Source organism: Trachypithecus francoisi, unplaced genomic scaffold (assembly GCF_009764315.1).
Source record: "Trachypithecus francoisi isolate TF-2019V2 unplaced genomic scaffold, Tfra_2.0 Lachesis_group5, whole genome shotgun sequence".
Classification (NCBI taxonomy): domain Eukaryota; kingdom Metazoa; phylum Chordata; class Mammalia; order Primates; family Cercopithecidae; genus Trachypithecus; species Trachypithecus francoisi.
Window position 1 is genome coordinate 91,109,591 of NW_022681470.1, and position 26,098 is coordinate 91,135,688.

Genomic DNA, 26,098 nt, shown 5'->3' on the forward strand with positions numbered 1-26,098 from the left:
GTTGATGGGTGCTGACGAGTTGATGAGTGCAGCACACCAACATGGCACAAGTATACATATGTAACAAACCTGCATATTATGCACATGTACCCTCGGACTTAAAGTATAATAAAAAATAAGTAAATGAAAAAAAAAAAGAGGCTCTTTGAGCAAACTGCATCTGCACAAATTGTTCAGGGGCTCCATGGGACCCAACTACACCTCCAAATCAAGGTGGGTGATTTGATATGTTTTATCTGCTGTTTCAGTGGCCAGACAAGAGTTGGGATGGGCAGTAGGGAAAGGCTGTCTTATGCATGTGGTTTTCAACTCCACGACTTGGGCACATAAGAATGGGCCTTAGGTCTGGAACATTTTCTTACCAGGAGACAAAGAGCCGCCATAGCTTTTGCCAAGCTTATTTTCTTGTGTGGGAAAATCTTTCCCTATTTCAGACTCAACGTGTGCTCCTCCATTTTGCTTCAGCGTGTGCATAAATGGCCCACTTTTGTAGCACACTCCCAGCTTTCAGTATTTCAGGCTCCAAGAAGAAAAGGAAAGTATCCGTCTGCTGCAGCACAAGAGAGATGTATACAGGCCAACTGCCCTGTGCGGGCTGCCAGGAGGGACCCATAGGCCAAGAGAGACTGACACACACTATTGAAAGTGATTTTGCTCTGTCTGTTTTCTATGTAAGTAAAGTGTTATCCTATCCAGGACCTGACTGTGTTGTGTTTCTTGTGGAAACTCTGACATCAAGATGCATTGAGCAGAAGCGTTTGGGTTTCTATTCCTGATGGTTGGCATGGTGATGGTCTTTGCTACTCTCCATGTAGTTGGAGTCCTCCTCCAACAATGGTAACTGATGCACAGTGTTCTGTTTAACAATGACTATCTATGATTAATTGTAGGACCCCTTTTTCACTTGATAATTATATACATAATTATTGCTGATAAACAATCCCCCTGTATTGGTTTCAATACATACACTTTTGTGATTACTGTGCTTACTATTTCCTCTTTAGTCTTGCCTGCTTATGCAAACAAATATGCATATAAATAACCCATAATTAATAGAATGGTGTATACTATACATATATATAACACTACCATTTATTAAAATCAATAAAAATTAAACATACTATAACACTCAAACAAATTTGCTTGGAAACTCAATATTTTTATTTCATATTTTAGAATGGTTGTTCTTTATCTCAAGAATGTTGGTAATCTAAATTTTTTCTTGACAGAAGAAATAGAACCAACTACCTCCCTTGGTGCAATTTCTCTTTTCTTTAAATGTATAATCAGGACACTGGGGCGCATACATATGATACGTAGTGGTAAGCAAGGCACTTACATTAAGAGTGACAGAAATTGAGAATATTTTTTAGGTATTTTAACAAATTGAGTTTATGTTAATCCTTTGCAACCCATGTAATTTCATTTACTGCTATGACTTACCTAGCTAATTTGGCCAATCAACCAAAACTGAAGGGAAAGTTGCTAACAGATTCTTCACTGAACCCCAACAGTTGGGTGAGAGTCAGAATCTGATGTTATTGTACATAGAGGCTTTAAGAACACAACACAAGCCAAGCAACTTCTGGAACTGGGTATCAAATGAGTCAAAGAATGGAAGCATAGCCCATACCCCATGTCTCTGTATGGAGCATCCCTACATAAAGCCATCTGAGGACTGGGCAGAAGCTTTGGAGAAATAGGTGGTAGCTACCCTTGGAATAAAAATCATCTTTTTGCCATGGGTACCAGCAGTTTTGAAGCTGTTCCAAGCAACCCTGAGAACAGCAGACAGTTGGCAAAGGGAAGCATGAACTGGAGAGGAATAAATAAAGCAGGTGTTACTTGATAACTGATGCTGAAAGACTGGGTTGTGAGCACAGGTGAGGCACACTTTTAGTGGGGATAAGTTTGTACTAGTGAAGATAAGCAGATTGGGATCATCGTAATTTGAGTGTAGATATAATCATGTCCCATTTTGTAGTCACAGATGGCAAACCCAGGTGACACTTGTGTTTAAGAACTCATCTCGTTTTGCTAACCACTGTATTAAGGTAGAATTGACATGTAAAAAGCAGTTAATGTTTAATGTGTATAATGCAATGAGTATAGAGGTAAGTATACGCCCATAATAATCACCACTATCGAAGCCATAAGTCTCTTCACACCCCTTTATTAGTAATAGTAATGTTTTGTGTATGTTGTAAGAACACTAAACACAAGTTCTCTCTTAGCAAATGTTAAGAATGCAATACAGCATTATTAGTCATAGGCACTGTGCTGTACAGTAGATCTCCAGAACTTATTTATCTTACGTACTGAAACTTTGTGCCCATTGACCACAATCTCTCCATTGACTCCTCCCCTTAGGCCCTGACAACCACTATTCTACTCTCTGCTTCTTGGAACTCATCTCCTGTTACCTAACAACCGTTATACATTTATTTAAAACCCTGCAATGGCTTTTAATCACTGTACAATAGCCTATAAGGCCCCTTTGTGATCTGGCTCCAACTCACTGGCCTCATTTCCTATGTTCTCTATCACTTACTCCAATTCATCTATACTGGAATTCTCATAGGTTTTAGAAAATAGCCATTACAATGCCACTTTTCTTTGTAGTTCCTTTGACTGAAATGTTCTTACCCCAGATACTGCATGACTTGTTGTTTGTTCTTGCTTTAGTTCCCTTCTCAAGGGCCACATTCTCAGTGGCCCATTCTGTCCACAAATTTTGAAATAATAAATAATTTCTCTCTGATTCCTTTCCCCTGATTCAGTTATCAATCTGAATATGTCATCACCTTAATATAATATTTTTGTTTACTTATTGTCTGTCTTTCCAGTCCCTCCACTACCAATGAAATTCTGTGAGGACAGGGTAATTTATTTTTGTGTCTTTAATGCTTTCCATTACCATAATAGCATTTATGACATAACAAGCTTCCAATAGTTATTTAGTGAATGTTTAGTGTCATAGTTAAAGCAGGAATTTTGGAGCAAAATTGCCTACATACTTACTAATTATGTGAATTTTGTCTCCTCATATATAAAATGGGAATAATATTATATGCTCAGGATTGATAAGAAGATTACATGAGTTAATATTTATAAAGTATGGAGAAAAGTGCCTGGCCTGCAGCAGGCCCCATTCAAATGACTTTTATTATTCAATCAGCTTTAACTGTAAAACAGATACTTCTCTTATTTGCTATAATAAGAGCTCATGCTCAATATGTGATCATTATTGCATTATTGATAATGGGATTAGTAATTTGCATTACATTTTTGTCAGTGGGGTTCACACGTGGGTCAGGAACAAGGAAGAGGGAATGGAACATAAGAGAACTTATAAAGAAAGCTTTGATAACTTGCTATTCAGGAAGAATAATGAAGCAAGCAGAAGAAAGTTTGGATCTTGAGAAACTAGTAAGATAATGGAATCATTTACATAAGGAAATGAGAAAGAGAAAATAGTTAATGAGGAAAGATTATGAATTAATTCTAATTCCTTAAGAGTAAAGTCAAAGTTTTAAAACTCTATAGGTACCTTCTATGCGTAACCTGAAAAAGGAGTCATGTGCCTTTAATGATACCTCCTCCTCCTCTGAACACTAGCTCCAGAGCAGGTGCTGCATAAACGTCTTTCTTCATTTGCAGGTGGTACACTTGGAGGCCTGGACCCCTGTTTCAGTTTATGTTGCTCCACTTATCAAGTCTTCCATATCCTCAGCTTACCTCATTCATTAGATAGAAGACAGCAGACAGGTTAGGTCATGGTTTATCCAGGGCATGTGGATACCGCACTGTTCTGAGCTTTGGCCCCAGCATATTCTGATTCCACCAGTCCCACTGCATCCTCCCTCAAACAATAAATGCTATTTGTAGAGAAATTTAGCAACCATCAAGAATACCCCCCATCTCTTTTTCCAAAACTACCTACTTTCATTCCTACTGTATTTGTGTTTACAACAGAAAGCAGAAAGTTCCAGATGTGTACTGTCAGCAAAGCAGATTATCTTCTTTGTTCTATACCTGGTGGGAATGGAAATTGATATCCTTAGCTTCTGAAAAAAACCTACCCTGGTCTTCTAGAGTAAGTCTCATGTCCCAGAGTTTCAGCCATAATAAAGTGGTTAATAGTACTAGGTAACATCTCTGTCTCGGGGCAATTTAGCAACATGTTTTGCTCTTAAGTACTCCATCATCCAGGAGTTATAATGAAATTATCTAGCCCAAAGGTGTACCACACTACATGCAAGACCCAGAGCTTCTTTGACACTATTATGGACTGATATTTAAACTTCCTCAAGTCCTGTTGAGCTGATACTTCTTATAACAAGATTATTTGTCCTCAGGCTCTCTTTTTGACCCTTCTATGTAAATTTATGGGGAAGGAGGATGTATATGTGCAGGCAGCCCAGATCTATGGTCTCCAGGAGGTATAGCTTGTGCGTCACCCAAATATATGCCCACTTCTCAGCTAAAGGGCCTTGTGAAAAACTGACTTTGACCACATTAAGGTACTTTGTTCAAGAATCTGGAGCTTCTTAAAAATCACTGTAGACAACAGTCATCTGTCCCTAAGCGGTTCCATGGGAATCACCAAAATACAACAGAAGAAAAAAAACAAAGTGGCACTTGTGGTTAACTGGGGTTGCTACTCATAGTACAGAGAATTCTGATCTGGGGTCTCCTCCCTTCTTACTAAGCTTTATCTGTATCTTAGATTGTTGGCAGACTTGTAAAGTTAATGACTTGAAGGAAAGAGAGAACTTGGCTCTCGCCTTCAAAGAGTGACCATTTTACCATCTTTGCACAGTATCTATGATTCACCTGGTTTTTTTAGTGACACCAGCACTTTGGAAACATATCAGTACCTGAAAATCTATTGCCTATCAGATAGATACTGGTAAAATATCTTCTGGCAAGTCAAAGTTTAATCCCGTTTTTTCACTCAACAAAACTTTTTAAAATCACCCACTATATGTCAGGCTATAATCTAAGCACTGAGACACAAATGTGATCAAGATGGATAAAATCTAGGATGTTATAGTGCTCACATTTCAGATGAAAAAGGCCATGAAGACATAAAAAGGTAATTTCAACTAAATTAAGTATTCAAAATAAATTGGACTAGTATATGACTGAGATGGAGTGTGCTGCTTAAGCTAATCAGAGTATGACACTTGAACTGAAAGTTTGACATAACTAAGAGACAGAAAAAATCTAGTGTCAGGGAAGCATAATATACAGTGGGGAAAATATTGGACAGGGGACCAGAGAAGGTAGCATGAGGCAGATCAGGAGTTCAAGAATTACTATAACTCTCCACTGTAGAGTTACACCACGTGATGCAACCCTGACCTTTCATCATTTGTTGCTCCAAACAACCCTTTAAAATTCTACCTTCCTCTCTGGACTCTAGTGGCCTGACTGTAGATAGACTCATTGGATGTGCCATATGGAAGGTGATGGACTCTCAACAGTGAAAAGTCTGGCCTCGATACCTTGTTCATGAGTAAGCGTGCAGTGTGGATGTGTGATCATGGGACCCTTGCTGATTACTTGAAAATGACCAGCATGAAGTTTATAACTTCCACTACGAAATCTACACACACAGTTCAATTATTCTATCTAAGGGAGGGTTTGACTGGATATGTATATAAATACTGCACCTCTACCAAATTCCTGTGCTGCAGTAGGCTCAACCAAATGTATCTCAATTGAAGTAAATTATATAAATGTAAGAATCCATATAAAAACTAAAGAAAAACAAACTGTAAATAATAATAAGCCAGACTAATATACAAAAACAAACATGTAGCTTAACTGGCATCCAATCACTCTTTTGCTTCATTACCTTAGCTCTGGCTCAAACCCTATGTCCTCTCTCTAATTGCTCAAAATATGAATTTCTCCCATGAATATGCACATCCACAAAGACACACATAAATAAACATGGCTCAGGGAAGTAGGAATGCCAGTTCAAACCTGTCCTAACTTTGAAAGGAGATAGCCCTTATGTTATTATTTTCCTAAATATCCCTGAAGATTCATTAACATCCCAATCACTCAGATTGAGGCACTCATCTGCCTCCTTCACCACTGGTGAGAGACAAAGGGAGATAGGAAGAGTTTTAGTAAGAGCACAGTCAAATGATGCAGACATGTCAGGGAGGGAATGGAGTAAAACAACATCACTTGATCTGACAACAAATTTATTCAATCCGCATTTATTAAGAAATATTACATTCAAATTGAATCAGCTATATAATTTGTGGTGTCAGTGAAAAATGAAAATACAATATCTCTTGTTTGAAAATGACTCAGGATTCCAAGACGACAACAGCAGAGCATTAAATCTAGCATGGGTTCCTGCAGAGCATACGATTCCATTTGTCTGCACAGATCACATGCTCATGAAACTGGTCCTGAATTCAGATAAGATTTTTGGTCGTGAACACAGACACAAATACCTAAATCTTACTTTCAAGCAACTGAGATTAAAAAAAAAAAAAAAGAAAAAGAAAAAGAAAAAACCTAATTACTGTTCAGAGTAGGAAGAAATGAATGTGCTTGTGAAGATCAGTTCAATTTGGGGAGTACAGAAGAGCTCTTAATTTGGTAATCATGGAAATCCATGAAAAAGAAGTATCTGGATTATAGTTTGAAAAATCAACAATGGTGGATATGTAGCCAAAGCAGGAAAAAAAAAATCTCTGGAAGATGAGGAAAAAAGTATTCCTAAAGGGATCAGTATCTTTGCTAGTACAGACTGTTTAAATTAAAGCATGCTTCCCTTATGGGACCTGGATTGTGTTTCAGAAGATGCAGACAAGGATTTTATGTATAAGGTAAAGCAAATGTCACGAGAGTTGGTTTAGGCGTGTCTTCCACTTCAAGAATCTGTTTTTGATCCACGATACTTGAGCCAAGCAGAAGTGATGTCTTGAATTATTGGTGTCCTGGGTATTGGCTCCCATGGAAAACACAGGGCTGGGTGCACGGGGAGAAAGAATGTTCTTATTTGAACTGTGGGAAAAGAGGAGGATATTAATCTCAAAGAAAGGAAATAAAGGGGAAAAGCAGAGAGAAAAAAAAGAAGATAGAGGAAAAAAAGAATGAGTTGATTACAGGTTGAAGAAACAAAGAACAAGAAAAGGCTCACCTCTGTTTTTTTAACCGTAAGTCAACTACAATCAATATGACCAGGTTAACTATCACAGTCAAACAGATCAGGATGAGAAAGATGGAATATCCACCTGGTTGGGGATAGAATAAGAATATCATCCCTAAATTACTCTATTCCACCAAGCTGAGATTTCCCATTTTGCAAGGGTGGTATCTTCCTAGAGTTTTCATCTGTGTTTTCCAGAGCTCTCATTTCAATTCCTCCTGATCCTTTGTCTGTGATCTCCTCCCAGCTCTCTCCCACTAAATCACTAGTTCCTCCTCCTTTTTTTGTTAGTGTGTCTAATTCCCTACTTCCATTTTCTTAAAATTTAACTACTGTCATACTCTATCCTTCTTTATTTTCATTGTCCCAGTTTTACCCTGCTTGTGCCTAGCATTCCTACCCATTTCCTCAGCCCCCACACTCAAAAGCCCCAGGGCTATTTTCATTATCTCCCAGCAGAGCCTCAGCTCTTTCTCACCCCAATGGATGATTAGATCATGGCCCTCTAGACTGCTGTGTTTCACCCGACAGGACAGGCCAGCTGCCTCCCCAGCCGCCACATCCAGGGTTGCTCGGAGATACCATGTCTCGTCAGCATTAGGCAGGACGTCCCCTCGCTGAGTGCCCCGCTGCTCCTGCTCACCCCGCATCCACATCACCCACACAGGCTTTGGGTAGAATCCTGACACATGGCACACAAGCTGCAGACGGCCAGGGCCAGGACTGGGGCCACGGGACAGCCAGGCTTCTGGCTTCACTAGACAGAAGAAGGTAAGAAAAAAAATGGAATTTTGAGGGGCACCCCAGGCCAGAGCTCAGGAACTTATGTGCCTAAGTAGTAATACTAAGAGTGATTTAATAATCACTTCTTTCTCTTTTCTAAGAAACAGTCCTAAACCCACACGTCTCATTCTCTAGTCTCTCACTTTGTCTTTCAAAATGATGATGAGAGGCAAATTCAAATTGGAGAGTTATAGTACTAGGAACAAGAGGGGAGAGAGAGAGTTGGGCTCACCTTTTCGTTTCAGTTCTGATTCCCCTGCTTCCATGAGCCCCGCTAGAAATCGAGGACAGGTGTGACCAAGAAGGCTTTGTAGTATTTCCTTAATATCTAGGTAGCGATTGAGCACTTTACAGACGTTCTGGGCCCGGATCCCTGCTCCTGGAGATGGCTCCCAGGAAATTCCTTGGAAACTCAGGAAATCTGATCCTTGATATGCCATATTTAAGAAGATTTGTGGGGCATTCATTCTACAGCCAGCTAATATCTGGATCTCGAAGGGGTCTGAGAGTAGACAGGGATGAGAGAATAATATGGAAAGAATGACAAGGAAGAAAAACAAACAATTTAGAGAGTAAAGAGATTCAAGGGAAGAAAAATTTGCTGGGAAATCATATGGAGACTAGAGTTTAGTGGCAAAGGGAAGAAAATTTGTAGGAAGAAAATGTGAAGATAATAAACATTCTTTGAAATAACTAATGGGAAAGTGGTAGATGGAAAGGCTATCAGGAAGATAGGAGATTGGTCATAAATAATTCACGTGAAAATGGTTAGGTACAGGCCAGTCCAGGTTAACACTCAGGCAAAAAATAAAGAAGGGTAGAAAGCGGGGTGAGAAAGGCTGAATCTGAGGGCAGGAATGAGGGGCAGAAGATCAAGAGGAGACAGTCATTCCAAAGAGCCAGACACGAAGGTATATTCATGTTAGATATGTACATACAGGCCCTTTTGTGTATATGGTGGAGTGAGGGTGGTGGTGAAGGGTGAAGCAGAGGAGGGAGTGGGAGTCAGAGAATGGGGAACAAAGTTAGTAAGGTTAAATGATGGTCAGAGTCTATATACCATCTCCACTTTGGAAAATAGTTGATGTTCCCAGGCAAATTATCAGCTTAGAGCGACGAACTTACATTCAAGCTGAAATTGACCAGCAGAAGCTTGCACTATCCGGATAAAACCATGGAAGTATAACTGGAACAGTGACTGTAAGTTTTTCAGCTCCTGCTTGCTGAAGTTTCCATGGGACCAGGGCTTCAGAAAGCGGATGGTGCCCATGACAGTGTCCCAGCCATGAGTCTGCAGGTCACCCAGCCATCCTGAGCCCTCACTGTGTGCCCAGCTGTGGTTGGCAAAGGAGGAAGTTTGGAGCATGCGGAAGGACAGGGGCTCCTCTGCTGCTGGATGGTAGGATTGTAGAGCCTGGGGAGCTGAGAGAGAAGAAATGACAAGTAGAGAGAATGGAAAGGAATGGGAAAAGTGATGCCAAAGGAAAGAAAGGAACTTAGAGATGAGAGATAGTTAGGCAGTTTGCACATACGCTTTTCCTCTGGGGCCAGCTTCCTTTCCCCAAAATCAGAGACAAAAACTGAGACTGAGGGCAAGAATTCTCTGCCTGGAACTAGCCTGAAAGTCATACTCCAAGGGCATCCTAGAGGAGTACTGCTCCCTTCCCCTAGGACCTCCCCAGAACTTCTTCTCAGTCCTCTGGTGCCCTACCATAGGTAACTTTCCACCTGCACTCTTCCTACCTGCTGTATTTTCCCCAGGACAGCAGAGTCCCGCGAAGAGGAGGAACAGGAGCAGCATTGAAGCTCTGTTAAAGCAAGGATTCTTTGGCAGGACACCTGCCCTCAGAATTCAGATATCAGTACCCCTCTTCACGCCCTCTTGTACTCTCATCTGACTTCCCTTACTGCACAGACAGAAAAACCTCTCCCTCTGCCAACTTCCCTGTCAGAGAAGCCCCGCTGCCTCCCTTTGCCACAGCCTCCCACGGGGTTGTTCATTTCCCCTCTGTCTCTCCCACTGTCTGGCTCCAAATTTTCTCCCTGCTCTTGTCTACATCCTCCCAACCCCCCTAATTGCACTAACTGCTGGAAAACGGGTCCTGGCTTAAAACAAATCTGTGGTCTGGCTAGAAAATTGAGTATCTTTTTGCCTTGAAGAAATCAAATCCATAATTGGGTTGTCAATAATCTAATCTGTGAGAAGTGATGGTAGTCACTTGGTGGTGCCTATCCACCAGTCTCCCACTTCTACCTTTCTGTGATCCTCTCCTCTGCCTGTGTCTCTTCACTCTGCTCTTGATCACGATCAGAAGACACTCGGCATCCTGGATGTAGCTGCATAATCCGCATGCAACCCTCCATAATCCAACTCTCCGTGCCGCTGAAAAAGGAGCAGCAATGGCAATGCAGATTATCAGATAATCTAAAGAAAGCTCCCTTTTTTTCAGTTTCTCCAGTCAAGCTAACTATCACTGTTAAAGTGGTCCATGAGTGGGCTTGAGCTGGAAGTGGTGAGCTAAAGGGCAGGTAGATTTCACCCATGTTTTACAGGTGGATCTGGAAGAAATACACAGGGGACTTGGATCCTCATCCCTACCCAGATGAAGAGAGCATGTCTGGAAGTCTGTGGGCCAGTTTCGCCCTGGGTATGAAGAAAGACTGAGAACAAGCATGAAGCTTCTCATTAGTTCATGGCCTGAGAGCATTGGCATCCCCGTGCTTGCGTTTGCTTAGAAAGCAGTTTTGGTGGACACAGGGAAGTAGCCTTAGAGGACTGAAGTGTTCACTGGAGAATTAATTACTGTATTGAGTCTTTATTTTTGTTTCTTTTTCATTGGTATTTGTTGTGACACCCTGAAGGCAATTGAAATAACATTCCTTTGTTTGGTTTTTATACATTTGTTCAACTGACATTTATTCAGAGCCCTATGACCAAAAACAATTCCCAGACCCTAAGATATCAGAGATAGAAGTTTTTGGGAAAAAAATAAAACAAAATTCAGCCCCAAACCTCTACTTTTCTTATAGAGTGAATTTGCAGAACGGTGGTCAGAATTATTGAAAAAGGTCCAAACCTAGTTTCATCTTATTATCATTTCTAAATTCTAAGGGTAAAAAAAGATTAAAAGTTTCCTTGTTTCTTGAGTAGAATGTCTACATTTATTTTCAATACTCTTTCTTTTCTACAAATACATTCAAAGCTATAAGTTGCTATGTAAATCTATCTATAAATCGCTATGTAAATCCAAAACTGGTTTCATAATAAAATTATCAACAGTAAACAAAGATAAATATTCATGAGAATATATACTAACCTACAAAAACCATAACACATAGTAAAAAGATTGGAATGACCTATGCCAGACATCAATACTACAAGTAACTGTTTTCATTGGAATTTTTGTTTTATTTTGTTTTTTCCTGAGATGGAGTCTTGCTGTCTTGTTGTGTTGCCCAGGCAGTGCAGTGACACGATCTCAGCTCATTGCAACCTCCGACTCTCTGGTTCAAACTATTCTCCTGCCTCAGCCTCCCTAGCAGCTGGGATTACAGGCAAGCGCCACCATGCCAAACTAATTTTTCTATTTTTAATAGACACAGGGTTTCATCATGTTGATCAAGATGGTCTTGATCTCCTGACCTCGTGATCTGTCTGCCTCGGCCTCCCAAAGTGCTGGGACCATGTCTGGTCCATTAGAATTTTTAAATCAGGCCAGGCACGGTGACTCATGCCTATAATCCCAGCACTTTGGAAGGCCAAGACAAGCGAATTTGAGACCAACCTGGCCAACATGGCGAAACCCTGTCCCTACTAAAAATACAAAAATTAGCTGGGTACCTTGGTGTGTGCCTGTAATTCCAGCTGCTGGAGAGGCTGAAGCAGGAGAATTGCTTGAGCCTGGGAGGTGGAGGTTGCAGGGAGCTGAGATTGTGACATTGTACTCTAGCCTGGGCAGGAGAGGGAGACTCTGTTTCAAAAAAAAAAAAGAGAGAGAGAGAGAGAATTTTTGTATCGTTTGCAAAGTAAAATAAAGCTAAGCATAATTGGAGAATAAAGCAATTTTGTTATTCCACAAAACAATTGCACTATTGTACAAGTAAAGATAACCACACCCTAGTTTTTAATTTTGAGGTTACAGAACTCACAGATAACTGCAAATTACTAAGCAAAGTAGAAATAATGTCTGATAGCAACCCAATAATCATTAACAAAATATTTAATGAGATTCCTTCTAAATTAAAATTATCCAGAAGTTAAATTCCAAAGAAATAAATATTAATTTTAATTTTTGTAACATTATATGGTACATTTATTTCCTTCCTGCTTTACAAAATTCCATCAGTGAGTAGGCCAGGTGCCGTGGCTCATGCCTGTAATCCCAGCATTTTCAGAGGTGAAGGCAGGCAGATCAGGAGATCAGGAGATTGAGACCATCCTGGCTAACAGGGTGAAACCCCGTTTCTACTAAAAATACAAAAAATTAGCCGGGCATGGTGGCATGTGCCTGTAGTCTCAGCTGTTCGGGAGCCTGAGACAAGAGAATCACTTGAAGCTGGGAGGCAGAGGTTGCAGGGAGCCAAGATTGCGCCACTGCACTCCAACCTGGGCAACAGAGCAAGACTCTGCCTCAAAAAAAAAAAAAAAAGAAAAAAAATTCCATCAGTGCCTAACCACATTTTTTACTAAAAATACTTACTGTCTGTGGCCAGAGATCTCTTTTAAAAAGAAATTCCCCCTCCTATGTTTTTCTGAGGCTGCCCCACAGTCACATTTGCAGATCCCCTTTTGCCAAAACCAGAAAATTCTCTCAAAACATATTACAAGATGTGACTTGGGACAAATTAATCTTTCTATGTAAGAAATTTGTGGGAGATAAATCATTAAAATTGATTTAAAATAAAATTTTTGAGTACATTTGTAGAAATGTAAGAAGATGTTCCATCTGCTAATTTTTTTTCAAAGAATTTAAATAAGAGTTTTATTCTTTTGGCTTATTTTCAGGAAAGATTGAAATTTCTACATATTTTCTTGTTTGTGTATACTTGTATTTCTTTAACATTTATTCAAATATGTTTTTCAGCTTTAGTGAGGTACAACCAACAAATAAAAATTGAGTGTAAAAAAAGTATTTATTGCCACTGAGTTGTACATTTTAAAATGGTAAAGATGATAAATTATGTATTTATATCTACCTTTTTAAAAAATTGAGTATACTTAAGGTACACAACATGATATTATATGTATATACTGTGAAGTAATCACCACAGTCAATATATTACCATATCCATCACTTTGCATAGTTACATTTTTTTTTTTTTTTTGAGATGGAGTCTCTCTCTGTCGCCTAGGCTGGAGTGCAGTGGCACAATCTCGGCTCACTGTAAGCTCCGCCTCCCAGGTTCACGCCATTCTCCTGCCTCAGCCTCCCAAGCAGCTGGGACCACAGGCGCCGCCACCACACCCGGCTAATTTTTTGTATTTTTAGTAGAGACGGGGTTTCACCGTGTTAGCCAGAATGGTCTCGATCCCCTGACCTCGTGATCCGCTGCCTCAGCCTCCCAAAGTGCCGGGATTACAGACGTGAGCCACCGTGCCAGGTCGTTTGCAAGTATTTTCTCCCCTTCTGTAGGTTGCCTCTTCACTCTATTGTCTCCTTTGCTGCACAAAAGTTTTTTAGTTTGATACAATCCCGTTTGTCTATTTTTGCTTTTATTGCCTGTGCTTTTGGTGTCATATCCAAAAAAAAAAAAAAAAAAACCCATAATAAAGGGCATATATGAAAATCCCACAGCTAACATCATGATCAATCTTTTCTCTAAGATCCAGGACAATGTATAAATGTCCACTCTCGCTACTTCTATTCAACACAGTGTTAGAAACCCTAGACAGAGCAAGTAGATAAGAAAAAGAAATAAAAGGCATCAAAATCAGAAAGTAAAAGGTAAAATTACCTGTTTGCAGCAATAATCTACAAAATCGATATGATCTATAAAATCTACATGATGATACACACAGAAGACCCTTAAGACTCAACAAAAAAAAATGATTAGAACTAATAAATTCAGTAAAAGATGTAGAACACAAAAATCAACACAGAAATATCAATGCTGTTTCTATACACAATAAGCTATCATGAAAGGAAATTAAGAAAACAATCTCATTTATAGTAGCATAAAAAGAATAAAATACTTAGGAATAAACTTAATCAAAGACTCATGCGCTGAAAATTACAAAATTTTAATGAAAGATATTAAAGTAGACACAGAAAAATGACAAAGGAAAAGTGGACAAAGCACCAGTAATTGAAGGGGATGTCACCCAAATATGGGAATGGACTTGTAGAGGGACCCATATATTGACCCCCATCTTCACTTCCCAGAGCACTGTTGCAAACACACTGAAAAACAAAAGAAGTGTACAGCTAAGAGACTATTTTTCAGCCCTACTCTTAAGCACCATCTACTTGACTGCAGCCTGAAGTACACCACCAAACAAAAATGCATTTCACCAACACTCATTGCCTGTGAAACTCACTGCAGGAAACTATCTGCAACCTAGAACCTGTACAGAGCCTTGGCCCTCTGAAATAACTCATTCTCTCTCTCTCTCTCTACATATATATATATATATACACACACACACACATACACACACACACATATATATACATATATGTGTATATGTGTGTGTATATACATAGTGTTAGTGTGACCTATATATATAGTGTGATATACATATATATAATTAAAAACTTCATCCAGATGGCAACAAATTCAAAAAGAAAAAGAAGTGCCAGCTCCTTCACATGGGAAAGAATCAACACAATAACTCCAGCAATTCAAAAAGTCAGAGGTGTTTTGTCACCTTGGAAAGATGACACTAACTCCCTAGCATGAACCTAACCAGACTGAAATGTATGAAATGACAGATATAGGACTCAGAATCTGGATGCTAAGGAAGCTCAACAAGATCCAATAAAGTTTAAAGCCAGCATTTATGAGGAACTTAAACAAATTTACAAGAAAAAAAGTCCCATCAAAAAGTGGGCAAAGGACATGAACAGACACTTCTCCAAAGAAGACATACATGCGGCCAACAGTCATATGAGAGAATGCTCAACATCACTGATCATTAGAGAAGTGCAAATCAAAACCACAACAAGATACCATCTCACATCAGTCAGAATGGCTATTATTAAAAAGTTCAAAAATAACAGATGCTGGTGAAGTAGTGGAGAAAAAGGAATGCCTTAACACTGTTGGTGGGAGTATAAATTAGTTCAGCCATTGTGGAAGACGGTGTGGCAATTCCTCTAAGAACTAAAAACAGAAATACCACTCAACCCAACAATCCCATTACTGGGTATATACCCAAGGGAATATAAATTGTTCTATTATAAAGATACATGTAGGTGAATGTTTATTGCAGCATTATTCACAATAGCAAAGACATGGAGTCAACCTAAATGTCCATCAATGATAGACTGGATAAAGAAAATGTGGTACATATACACCATGGAATACTATGTAGCCACAAAAGGAATGAGATAATGCCCTTTATAGGACATGGATGGAGCTAAATACAGGCCATTATCCTTAGCAAACTACACAGGAACAGAAATCAAAATACCACATGTTCTCATAAGTGGGAGCTAAATGATGAGAATACATGGACACATAGAGGGGAACAACACACAGTGGGGCCTATTGGAGGTTGCAGGGTAGGAGGAGGGAGAGGATCAGGAAAAACAACTGGTGGGTACTAGGCTGAGTACCTGGGTGATTAAATAATCTGTACAACAAACCTTCATGACAGAAGTTTATCTATGTAACAAGCAAGTACCCCTAAACTTAAGATAAAAGTGTTAAAAAAAAAAAAAAGAGACATGATCCAAATAAGCATAAGCAGAAATGGAAAAGGTGACATTACAACTGATGCCACAGAAATACAACAGATCCCCAGAAACTACTATAAAAACCTCTATGCACACAAATTATAAAATCTAGAGGAAATGGGTAAATTCCTACAAACACATAATCTCTCAAGATAGAACCAGGAAGAAATTGAAACCCTAAACAGAGCAATAATGAGTTCCATAACTGAATCAGCAATAAAAACTTACCAACCAAAAAAGTCCTTGGACCATCAACAAACTAGGCATCAAAGGAACATACTTCAAAATAATAAAAGCCGTATACAACAAACCCATAGCCAACATCATACTGAATGTCCAAAAGCATTACTCTTAAGAGCTGGAACAAGGATGCCTCCTCTCACCACTCTTATTCAACATAGTACTGGAAGACCAAGCCAAAGCAATCAGTCAAGAGAACAAAATGAAAGGCATCCAAATACCTAAATAGGAAGTCAAATTATCTCTCTTCACTGATGATATAGTTTTATTTGTAGAATACTCTAAAGATTCCACCAAAAGCCTCCTGGAGTGGATAAACAATTTCAATAAAACTTCAGATACAAAGTCAATGTACAAAAACTAGTAGTATTACTATACACCGGTAACATTCAAGCTGAGAGCCAAATAGAGAATGCAATCCCATTTGCAGCATCCACCAAAAAAAGTAAAATATCTATGAATACATTTAATGAAAGGGGCAAAAGATCTCTCCAAAAAGAACTACAAAACACTGCTGAAAGAAATCATACAGGACACAAACAAACGGAAAAACATTTCATGCTCATGGATTTGAAGAATCAATATTATTAAAGTGTTCATACTGCCCAAAGCAATCTACAGATTTGATGTTATTTGTATCAAATCACCAACATCATTTTTCACAGACTTAGAAAAAAACTATCCCAAAATTCACATGGAACCAAAAATAAGCCCAGATAGCCAAAGCAATCCTAAGGGAAAAGAGCAAAGCCAGAGGAATCACACTACCTGACTTCAAACTTTACTACTAGGCTACAATAACCAAAACAGCATGGTACTGATACAAAAATTAGCAGATAGACCAATGGAACATAATAGAGAAATCAAAAATAAAGCAGTATACTTACAACCAACTGTTCTTCAACAAAGTGAACAAAAATGAGTAATTAATAAAGAACTCAATATCCAATAAATAGTGCTGGGAAAACAGCTAACCATATTACAGAAGAATAAAACTGCACTTCTGCTTTTCACCATTTACAAAAATTAACTCAAGGTGGATTAACAATTAAAATGTAAGACCCTGACCAGGCACAGTGGCTGACACCTGTAACCCCAGCAATTTGGGAGGCTGAGGCGGGTAGATCATTTGAGCTCAGGAGTTCAAGACCAGGCTGGCCAACATGGTGAAACCCTGTCTTTATAAAAAAAACTCAAAAATTAGCCAGGCGTGGTGGCAGGCACCTGTAGTCCCAGCTACTCAAGAGGCTGGGGCAGGAGCATAGCTTGAACCCAGGAGGCGGAGTTTGCAATGAGCCAAGATCGTGCCACTGCACTCCAACCTGAATGACAGAGCAAGACTCCATCTCAAAAAAAAAAAAAAAATTAAATGAATAAATAATAAAATAAGCACCTATATAAACAGATCTCCATAATAATAATAACAAAAAATTTTAACAAATTTAAAAGAGAATATTCTTAATCTGGTAAGAAAAGTTTACACAAAACACTCCCAGCAAATATGACTCTTGTTAACCTTTTAAAAAATCTTATCTGGGCTGGGCGCGGTGGCTCACGCCTGTAATCCCAGCACTTTGGGAGGCCGACACGGGTGGGTCACCTGAGGTCAGGAGTTTGAGACCAGCCTAGCCAACATAGTGAAATCCCGCCTCTACTTAAAATACAAAAAATTAGCCACACGTGGTAGCAGGCGCCTGTAATCTCAGCTACTAGGGAGGTTGAGGCAGGAGACTTGCTTGAACCCGGGAGGTGGAGGTTGCAGTGAGCCGAGATCGCACCATTGCACTCCAACCTGAGTGACAGAGCAAGACTCTGTCTAAAAAAAAAAAAAGTAGCTCTCAAAAATTCTATTTCTCATTTTACTGGAGGTAATAGGCCAGTGAAAATGGGTAAAAAATATAATAAAAGGTATAACAATTGAAACAAAACTAATGAAACTTTTGTATCTAGAGATATCATTAGAAAATCCAAAAGGATCTATAGATAAAACATTAAGCTTAGTAAGTTAATTTAACATGGATACTGGTAGCAAGGTCAAAATATTTTTTTTTTATTTATAACATACAGTAGACCTCTCCTTATTCATGGTTTTGTTTTCCACAGTTTTAGTTACCCATGGTCAATGGCAGTCTGAAAATATTAAATGGGCAATTCCAGAAATAAACTGTCTATAAGTTTTCAATTGTGCACCGTCCTAAGTAGTATGATGAAATTTCATGCCAGCCTACTTCATTCGAATGAGGATGCAGATCACCCCTTAATCCAGCGTATCTACACTGTATATACTACCCAACCATTAGTCACTTGGTAGCTGGCTCAGTTATCAGATCAGCTGTCCTGGTCTCGCAGTGCTTGTGTTCAAGTAACCCTTATTTTACTTAGTAATGGCACCAAGCACAGAAGTAGTGATGCCTGTAATTCAAATATGCCAAAGAGAAGCCATAAAGTGCTTCCTTTAAATTAAAAGGTGTAAGTTTTTGACTTAGTAAGGAAAGAAAAAAAAATATGCTGATGTTGCTATGATCTACAATAAAAAGGAATTGTCTTCCCATAAAATTATGATGGGAAAAAGGTAATTGTACAAATTCTACAGTCACACTTCAAATTGCAAAGGTTATGATCAGAGTGTGTGGTAAGTGCTTAGTTAAGATCTTAAAAAGCTATCAAATTTGTGGGTGGAGGACATGAGCAGAAAGGGGCTCCAATTGGCAGCAATCAGGTTCAACACTATTGGTGGTTTTCGGCATCCACCGAGAATCATCTGCTACTTTGTGTTCATTGACCTACATCTCCTCATTTCCTCCCACCACCACCTGCTTCCTGCCCCTGGTAATCAGTGTTTTATTCTCTATTTCTGTGTACCCAACTCTTTTAAGATTCCACATATAAGTGAGATTATGCAATCAATATCTGAGAAAACCTGTGTCCTGAGGAGCTTATTGGAAGTGTGCATTGTCTTTAGGCCCATCAGAGAATATGTGTTAGAAGCATCAATTAAAGTTTCGTTTTAGAAGTGTGCACGTTGATTTTTTAATTTGAAACCAACACTGGGGACTAGGGATAATCTTTCCCTGGAAGACGGGTTTCATATGTCAAGTAACAATGGTACTAATGCAGAGTGGAAGTACAAACCATGCCATAGCACTGAACGAGCATAGTCACAGCATAGTATGGAAATGTGAGACACTGCTATGTGGACACTGTGGACACTGCCATATCCGTTTCTGTACTTTTGAAACAGAAAGGAAATATGAAATATTGGATACGATATGTGGGAAAGAACGTAACTTGAAAACCTGGTTAATTTCTAGACCTTTCAAATAATCTCAATTGCTCCACTTTTCAGGGAAAAGACAGTGTATAAAGTAAATTTTTCCCTCGAATATGACATTTGAAGAATTCCAAAATTTTCATTTTGTCTGGCGATTTTCTTAACTAAGTTTAAATTTACAGTCACCTTCTTGAAAATGTTGCCAGAAACAAAACGGAGTCACTAAGGTAAAAAAAAAAAAAAAACGGCAGTGCTAGGGAAGACTATGCAGAGAGGGTTCTCACACTTGTATACCTAATAAGAACAACCACCATGAAAGACTTTGCAAAAACCACAACCTTGAAAAGGCCATCACAACCTTACACGAAAAATGCCTCAAAGACACCTGCCTTGCCAGCAACTGTCTGTTTAACCTCTGACTGGTGTCACCCTTGTTATTGATATTTGTAAGCAAGGATAATTATTTCAAAACAAATATGTAATCTCTTCATTTTTTTTCTTTAAAATTTTTGCCTTCCTTTACCTCCCTGAATATGCTCATAGTTTACTATGGCATATATATTTCCATTGCAATGCTCTACTCCCAAATAAATATATTTTTCTTTTAGAGAGCCTCTTTTTCTGTTTGTTATTTAGGTAGACATTCTGCACATATTTGGCAAAAACTTACACGCTGTTGAAACTGAAACCAAGACCTCTTCCTCTATCTTCCATCTCTCAGGCACAACTCAATTTCTAATGTGGTCTCTGGCAACACGAATATTCCTTTCTGGTAACATAATTTTGACTGGATTACTGTTCTCATGTTTTAGCCTTACCTTGTTTAAAATTTTGATGAGTGGCCGAGTGTGGTAGCTCATGCCTGTAATCCCAGCACTTTGGGAGGCCGAGGTGGGTGGATCACGAGATCAGGAGATCGAGACCATCCTGGCCAATATGATGAAACTACGTCTCTACTAAAAATACAAAAATTAGCCAGGTGTGGTGGCGGCCGCCATAGTCCCAGCTACTCAGGAGGCTGAGGCAGGAGAATCACTTGAACCTAGGAGGCAGAGGCTCCAGTGAGCCGAGATCATGCCACTGCACTCCAGCCTGGGCAACAGAGCAAGACTCTGTCTCAAAAAAAAAAAAAAAAAAAAAACAGTTGGATGTGTGTGGGGCTAGTGTTGTGATAGTCTCTTGTGCCCTACCAACTCTTTTGGATTATTTTTTTAAATGAGGAACATTTCAGATTTAGTTTGTATCAATTCAACTTTGGGAGTCTTGGAAGAACTCACTCATTTTAATGGAAAATAGCTCAGGTTGTCTACCAGCTTTTCCTGAACTCTGTTTTGGGTGTTCTACCCAAAATAAAAAGCTTATAAACACAAAAACAATAATGTTCATGTCTGTGATGGCCAATGTTAAGTCTCTGCTATTGTCTATGGCTGTTATCCAAAAAGTAGATTTAATTCAGTCATGTATTGGAGTCTGGGAATATTGTGAAGAGATACATACATTGAAATTTGGAGAGCTGCTCTGTATTTATCAATTAGGCAGTGATAATCTTGGATGAAGGCTAGTCTTATTAATGTTGTGAACCAGTTGTTCCCAGGAATAGAGAACACTACACTATTCACTTTGCATTTTCTTATCCACATAATAGAATTAGTTAGTGGTAACCCTCTACACTTGGAATTATTTGCCGCTACATTTCTGCATGACACATAGATCTATGCAAATATGTGACTTTTTCCCAAATGGAGAAAATCCAAAAATTCTTAAAAGTTTTCATGGGCATACAAGAAGATAGGAAGTGACATTTTAAAACAAGTATCTCTGAACTTTTTGTATAAAAAAAAGCGGCCTCTTTGCTCTATTGTTAATACCTCATGTGGTGTTATGAAGACCCAAATATAGACAGCAGTTATGAGATATTACAAGAGAAGAAGATAGCTCTGCTGTTATAGAACCTTATCCAAAAAGTTATCTTTGACTTAGGCTGGAGGTGCACATAGCATAGCTCCTAGAGTTCTATTTATCTCATAAATATTTGTTACTCAAAATTCCATAGGCCAAGAGCTCCTGAAGAGAAGGTCACATGCTAGAAGCAATTGTCATTTTTTCCCTCAAATTTTGCTATGGTATAATTTTGTTTGAATTATAAACTTCGGTCTTTATTATATTTGATTCTGGCATTTTGGTTTGTAGTGCTATAGTACCGGCAATGTTTTAAATGCTTTGCCTTTATGTAAGTGAATATCGGCACACACACATGCACACACACACACAGACATAGACACACACACACGCACAGCCAGTTTAGAATGTGGAGTAAGGAACACCAGACAAAGAGGGCAATATAAGAAAGAGAAGACATTGAAAACATTGGGAAGGGGCAGTAACAGAGTGCCAGAGAACATAAGGCAGCTAGGAGGGGGAAAGACTAAGTGAAGTGGATAAACCAAAAGCATCCTTCTGGGTTAAAGCAGACTAAAAGCTTAGCAATTGTTTAATATCATCATCCTATCCTATAGATGTGGGAATAAAGACTAAGGAAGGTGAAATGAAAATGCAAAATCATACGGGGGCTTTTCCAAGGAGAAATGAAGGAAGCTGAGGACAGGGAGAGCAGCTGGAAGTCGGGGGGGAAGAGACAGTCTAAAAGTCAGGGCTTGAGGGAAATAAAAGGTGAGGTAAGAGGCTCAGGGCTGTGGGAGGCACATTTTTCTCTGAAAAGCAATTTGGATGAGGAAGAGATTTGTCAGTTGGAAAAGAGAAGAAGTCACTGCAGGGTACTGAGGAAAAGGTTTGCTGAAATTGGAGATCAAATACCAGCTCTGCCAGTAAGAAGTTGCATCTCCCGGTGAAATGCTGCTGCTGCCATTTCAACTGTTAGCTGTTCTCTTTCCCGGTGGTGACAGTGAACAAGGTAAGAGTCACTCTGGAGCTCCCAGCACTGATGCAGGGTTTGGATTTTAAAAAGCATGCAGCGCTTTCCTAGGTGCAATTGGACACTAAGGGTCTGGGTCTTTCTGTCTCCAGCCCTCTTCAACCATTCCAGTGTTTGGGACTAGAGCGTGAAGCCCTAAGGCAGTCAAATGTGTCCGACTTTCTGTGTTCTTTAGACTGTAGGTTCTTGTTTCCTAAATCATTTTCATTCCCATTCTTCTTAATTGTCTACTGCTCTCTTTATCGTCACCATCTTGCTTTTCCACTCTTCACAGCCTTCCAGGGGCCGACCTCCTTTCATGTCATCCAGACCTCGTTCTTTACCAACAGTACCTGGGCACAAACTCAAGGCTCAGGCTGGTTGGATGATTTGCAGATTCACGGCTGGGATAGTGACTCAGGCACTGTCATACTCCTGAAGCCTTGGTCTAAAGGTAACTTTAGTGATAAGGAGTTTGCTGAGTTAGAGGAGATATTCCGAGTCTACATCTTTGGATTCGCTCAAGAAGTACAAGACTTTGCCGGTGATTTCCAGATGAAATGTGAGTCCAGTCCACTGAACTGGGAAGATTCTCAAGGACTCTCTTTTCTCTCTTTTTTGCAAGATGTTGTTCTCTCTGATCTTTCTCCTTTCCTATTTTACCCAACTGTATGCACACGCTTTTCTAAAGTAGTCTCTCACTCCAGCTTCACACCTTCACACCTCATATTTTAGATTCTTGCTGCCTCTGCACTCTTCTCTTACTCTCAGACTAAGGCCTCCACTTTGTAACCAGCTGCTGGTTTGTCTTGTGTGAAACTTCTCCTCAAGGGCCCTTACTTCTCCTACCCCATGCCTGAGTGATCTAACGTGTGGCTTTCTCCCTTAATCCATCTTTTCAATCATCTTCTCCCTGCACCCTCCTTCTGCTGAGAACCTCCAGCTCACTCTTGTTTCTGAAAATGTCTAAATGTTATCATTAGTTTTTAGCTCATCATCATCTTACACCCAAGAACTTTATCCCCACCAAAATCTAAAATCCTAAGTTCTTTTCTCATGCCTTTTTTTTATTTGTGTTTAATAACCACAAATACTTGCTCTCTGTTTTCCTTCTACATAGACCCGTTTGAGATCCAGGGCATAGCAGGCTGTGAGCTACATTCTGGAGGTGCCATAGTAAGCTTCCTGAGGGGAGCTCTAGGAGGACTGGATTTCCTGAGTGTCAAGAATGCTTCATGTGTGCCTTCCCCAGAAGGTGGCAGCAGGGCACAGAAGGTCTGTGCACTAATCATGCAATATCAAGGTATCATGGAAACTGTGAGAATTCTCCTCTATGAAACCTGCCCCCGATATCTCTTGGGCGTCCTCAATGCAGGAAAAGCAGATCTGCAAAGACAAGGTTAGTCCTGCTGTTATTTCACTTCCCGCCACCTCCTGTAAGATCAAGAGTAGGAAAATACCCAAGGATAGGAGCTTAATTAACAAGTTATTTGGTTCCCAAAGGAATGAATGGGGTCACTGTCCAAGCTTGTAGGTTTCTGCGTTCATAACCTCTGAATTTGAGTGATAACATGACACTTTTTCTTCCCCTTCCTGCCTTAGTGAAGCCTGAGGCCTGGCTGTCCAGTGGTCCCAGTCCTGGACCCGGCCGTCTGCAGCTTGTGTGCCATGTCTCAGGATTCTACCCAAAGCCTGTGTGGGTGATGTGGATGCAGGATGAGCAGGAGCAGCGGGGCACTCAGCTAGGGGACATCCTGCCCAATGCTAACTGGACATGGTATCTCCGAGCAACCCTGGATGTGGCAGCTGGGGAGGCAGCTGGCCTATCCTGTCGAGTAAAGCACAGCAGTTTAGAGGGCCAGGACATCGTCCTCTACTGGAGTAAGAAATAGCAGGGCCCCAGGTTGGAAATGCCAGGAAGTGACCTTCAGGCATAGAGGGAGGCACTGGGAAAGGATAGAGCTTGAGAAATGAAAGAGGCAGAGAGAAATTGATTGATTGATTTCCAGGACCCCAATCCCAATGGGAGTAAAAATAGATAATCCAAGTTATCAAAAAGGTAGGAATTAAGGACCTGTAAACTGGGTAGAGGAGATAAAAGGATGGATATGTGGTGGGCAGGAATACGAGAGAGGAAGTTGGAGATGATCATACATTGGAAGTAGGTGGGCAAAGGAAGGCCAAGGAATTCTGTGTATAGGATCTGAAGTGACATCCTTTTGTCCTCTCTCATTTGCCAGGAAACCCCACCTCCACTGGCTCGATTGTTTTGGCAATAATGGTGCCTTCCTTGCTCCTTTTGCTATGCCTTGCATTATGGTATATGAGGCGCCGGTGAGTTGTGGGTGTCTTTTTTTTTGCGTTTTTTTTTTTTTTTAAATATGTCTCTTCTGTTCACCCTTCCACTCTTTTTTAACATTTTATCTATTTAAAAATTGTTTATCCTCAATCCTTTCACCATATCCTTTCCCCAAACTCCCATCCCTTTTATGTGGACTTAAAAAAAAAAAATCTGTTAAAACACACATAACATAAGGTTTACCATCTGTACCATTTTTAAGTGTACAGTTCAGTGGTGTTAAGTGTATTCACATTGTTGCACAAGCCATATTCAAAACTCTCCTGTCTTGCAAGACTGAAACTCTATTCCTATCATACTGCAAGTTCCCATTTCCCCTCTTCTCCAGGCCCTGGTTAGGACAGTTCTACTTTCTGTCTCTATGAATTCAACTACTCTAGGTAATATAAGTGGAATTATAAAGTATTTGTCTTTTTGTGACTTATTTCATTTAGCATAATATCCTCATTGTAGCATGTGACAGGGTTTCCTTCCTTTTTTGAAACTGAACAATATTCCACCATATGTGTATAACACATTTTGTTCATCCATTCATCTATCTATGGACACTTGGGTTGCTTTCACTTTTAACTTTCATGAATAATATTACTATGAACATGGGTGTACAAACATCTCTTATGTGGAGGTCTTTTGTTCTTCTGTTTTTAACAGGTCATATCAGAATATCCCATGAGCCCTCATCATGTCTGCTCCTCCATTCGCAATAAGTACCAAGAAGCCCAAGTTATCCACCCAAAAGTCAATCTTACCATATTTCAAATGATTATCAAATTTGATGAAATCAGTTTTCATGTATCTTAAAATAAATTAAATTTAAACATCAGCAAAAAAGTATTTAAAACTGTAAATTTATTATGAGACTGTATATGATTCACCCAGATTTTACACACGTTAAAATGTTAGAAAGAATGTGTCTCAGAATAAATGCAATATAATACCTATGACTTAATGGTGACTCCCTTTGGCTTCCTATTTTAAAACTTTTCTTTTTCTGCTTCTGGTTAAATATCATCTGTCAAAGTGAGCCAAATATAATTATACCAGGATCACCGTATTTGCAGAGACACCGAGGCTTTTTGATGTAATTTCTTCTCTGTCTCTGCCTGGATGACTTTCTAGCCCTGAAGGCTCAGCTGAGATGTTTCTTCCTCAGGAAGCCTTTTCTAGTACTGTAATAAAAGGAACTATGCAGAGATCCACTTTACGTTGTACCCACAGCGTTGGAGTTATTTTTGTTTTTCCTCGCCTTCTCTTTGTAAGTTCCTTGAGAACAGTGTTCCCTATTTGTAGAACTCTGGAAAGATCTCTCAGCTGCAAATTCATTTTCTCAGTAAAAACAATCTGAGTTGCTGTAACTGCCAAGTTAAGTGTTTTCTTTCAGAGTCATCTACTTACTTTCTTTTTTTCTCTTTAGTTGATATTGTAGATCCTCCTCTTCTTACTAAAATTGTTTCCA

General features: G+C 39.5%; 2 protein-coding genes across 5 annotated transcripts; one reads left to right on the top strand and one right to left on the bottom strand.

Moving 5' to 3' along the window:
- Positions 1-5,972: 5,972 nt before the first annotated feature.
- Positions 5,973-10,417, bottom strand: CD1E (CD1e molecule). Of its 4 annotated transcripts, none has more exons than XM_033199807.1 (6): positions 9,707-10,417; positions 9,089-9,385; positions 8,196-8,465; positions 7,659-7,937; positions 7,172-7,265; positions 5,973-7,035 (listed from the first exon to the last, which is right to left on the bottom strand). In XM_033199807.1, exons 1-6 carry the CDS (start codon positions 9,762-9,764, stop codon positions 6,870-6,872), a joined length of 1,164 nt encoding a protein of 387 aa, XP_033055698.1. In that variant the 5' UTR covers positions 9,765-10,417; the 3' UTR covers positions 5,973-6,869. The 4 variants fall into 4 exon arrangements, with proteins under 4 accessions (XP_033055698.1, XP_033055701.1, XP_033055700.1 ...); XM_033199808.1 differs by having other exon boundaries at positions 6,205-6,999; XM_033199810.1 differs by lacking the exons at positions 8,196-8,465; positions 9,089-9,385 and having other exon boundaries at positions 5,973-6,999.
- Positions 10,418-22,116: 11,699 nt separating this feature from the next.
- On the top strand, positions 22,117-25,583 carry CD1B (CD1b molecule). Its single transcript, XM_033199811.1, has 6 exons — positions 22,117-22,283; positions 22,579-22,845; positions 23,404-23,682; positions 23,886-24,164; positions 24,524-24,617; positions 25,294-25,583. The coding sequence occupies exons 1-6, from the start codon at positions 22,223-22,225 to the stop codon at positions 25,313-25,315; spliced, it is 1,002 nt and encodes a 333-aa protein (XP_033055702.1). The 5' UTR covers positions 22,117-22,222; the 3' UTR covers positions 25,316-25,583.
- The last annotated feature ends 515 nt before the right edge of the window (positions 25,584-26,098 follow it).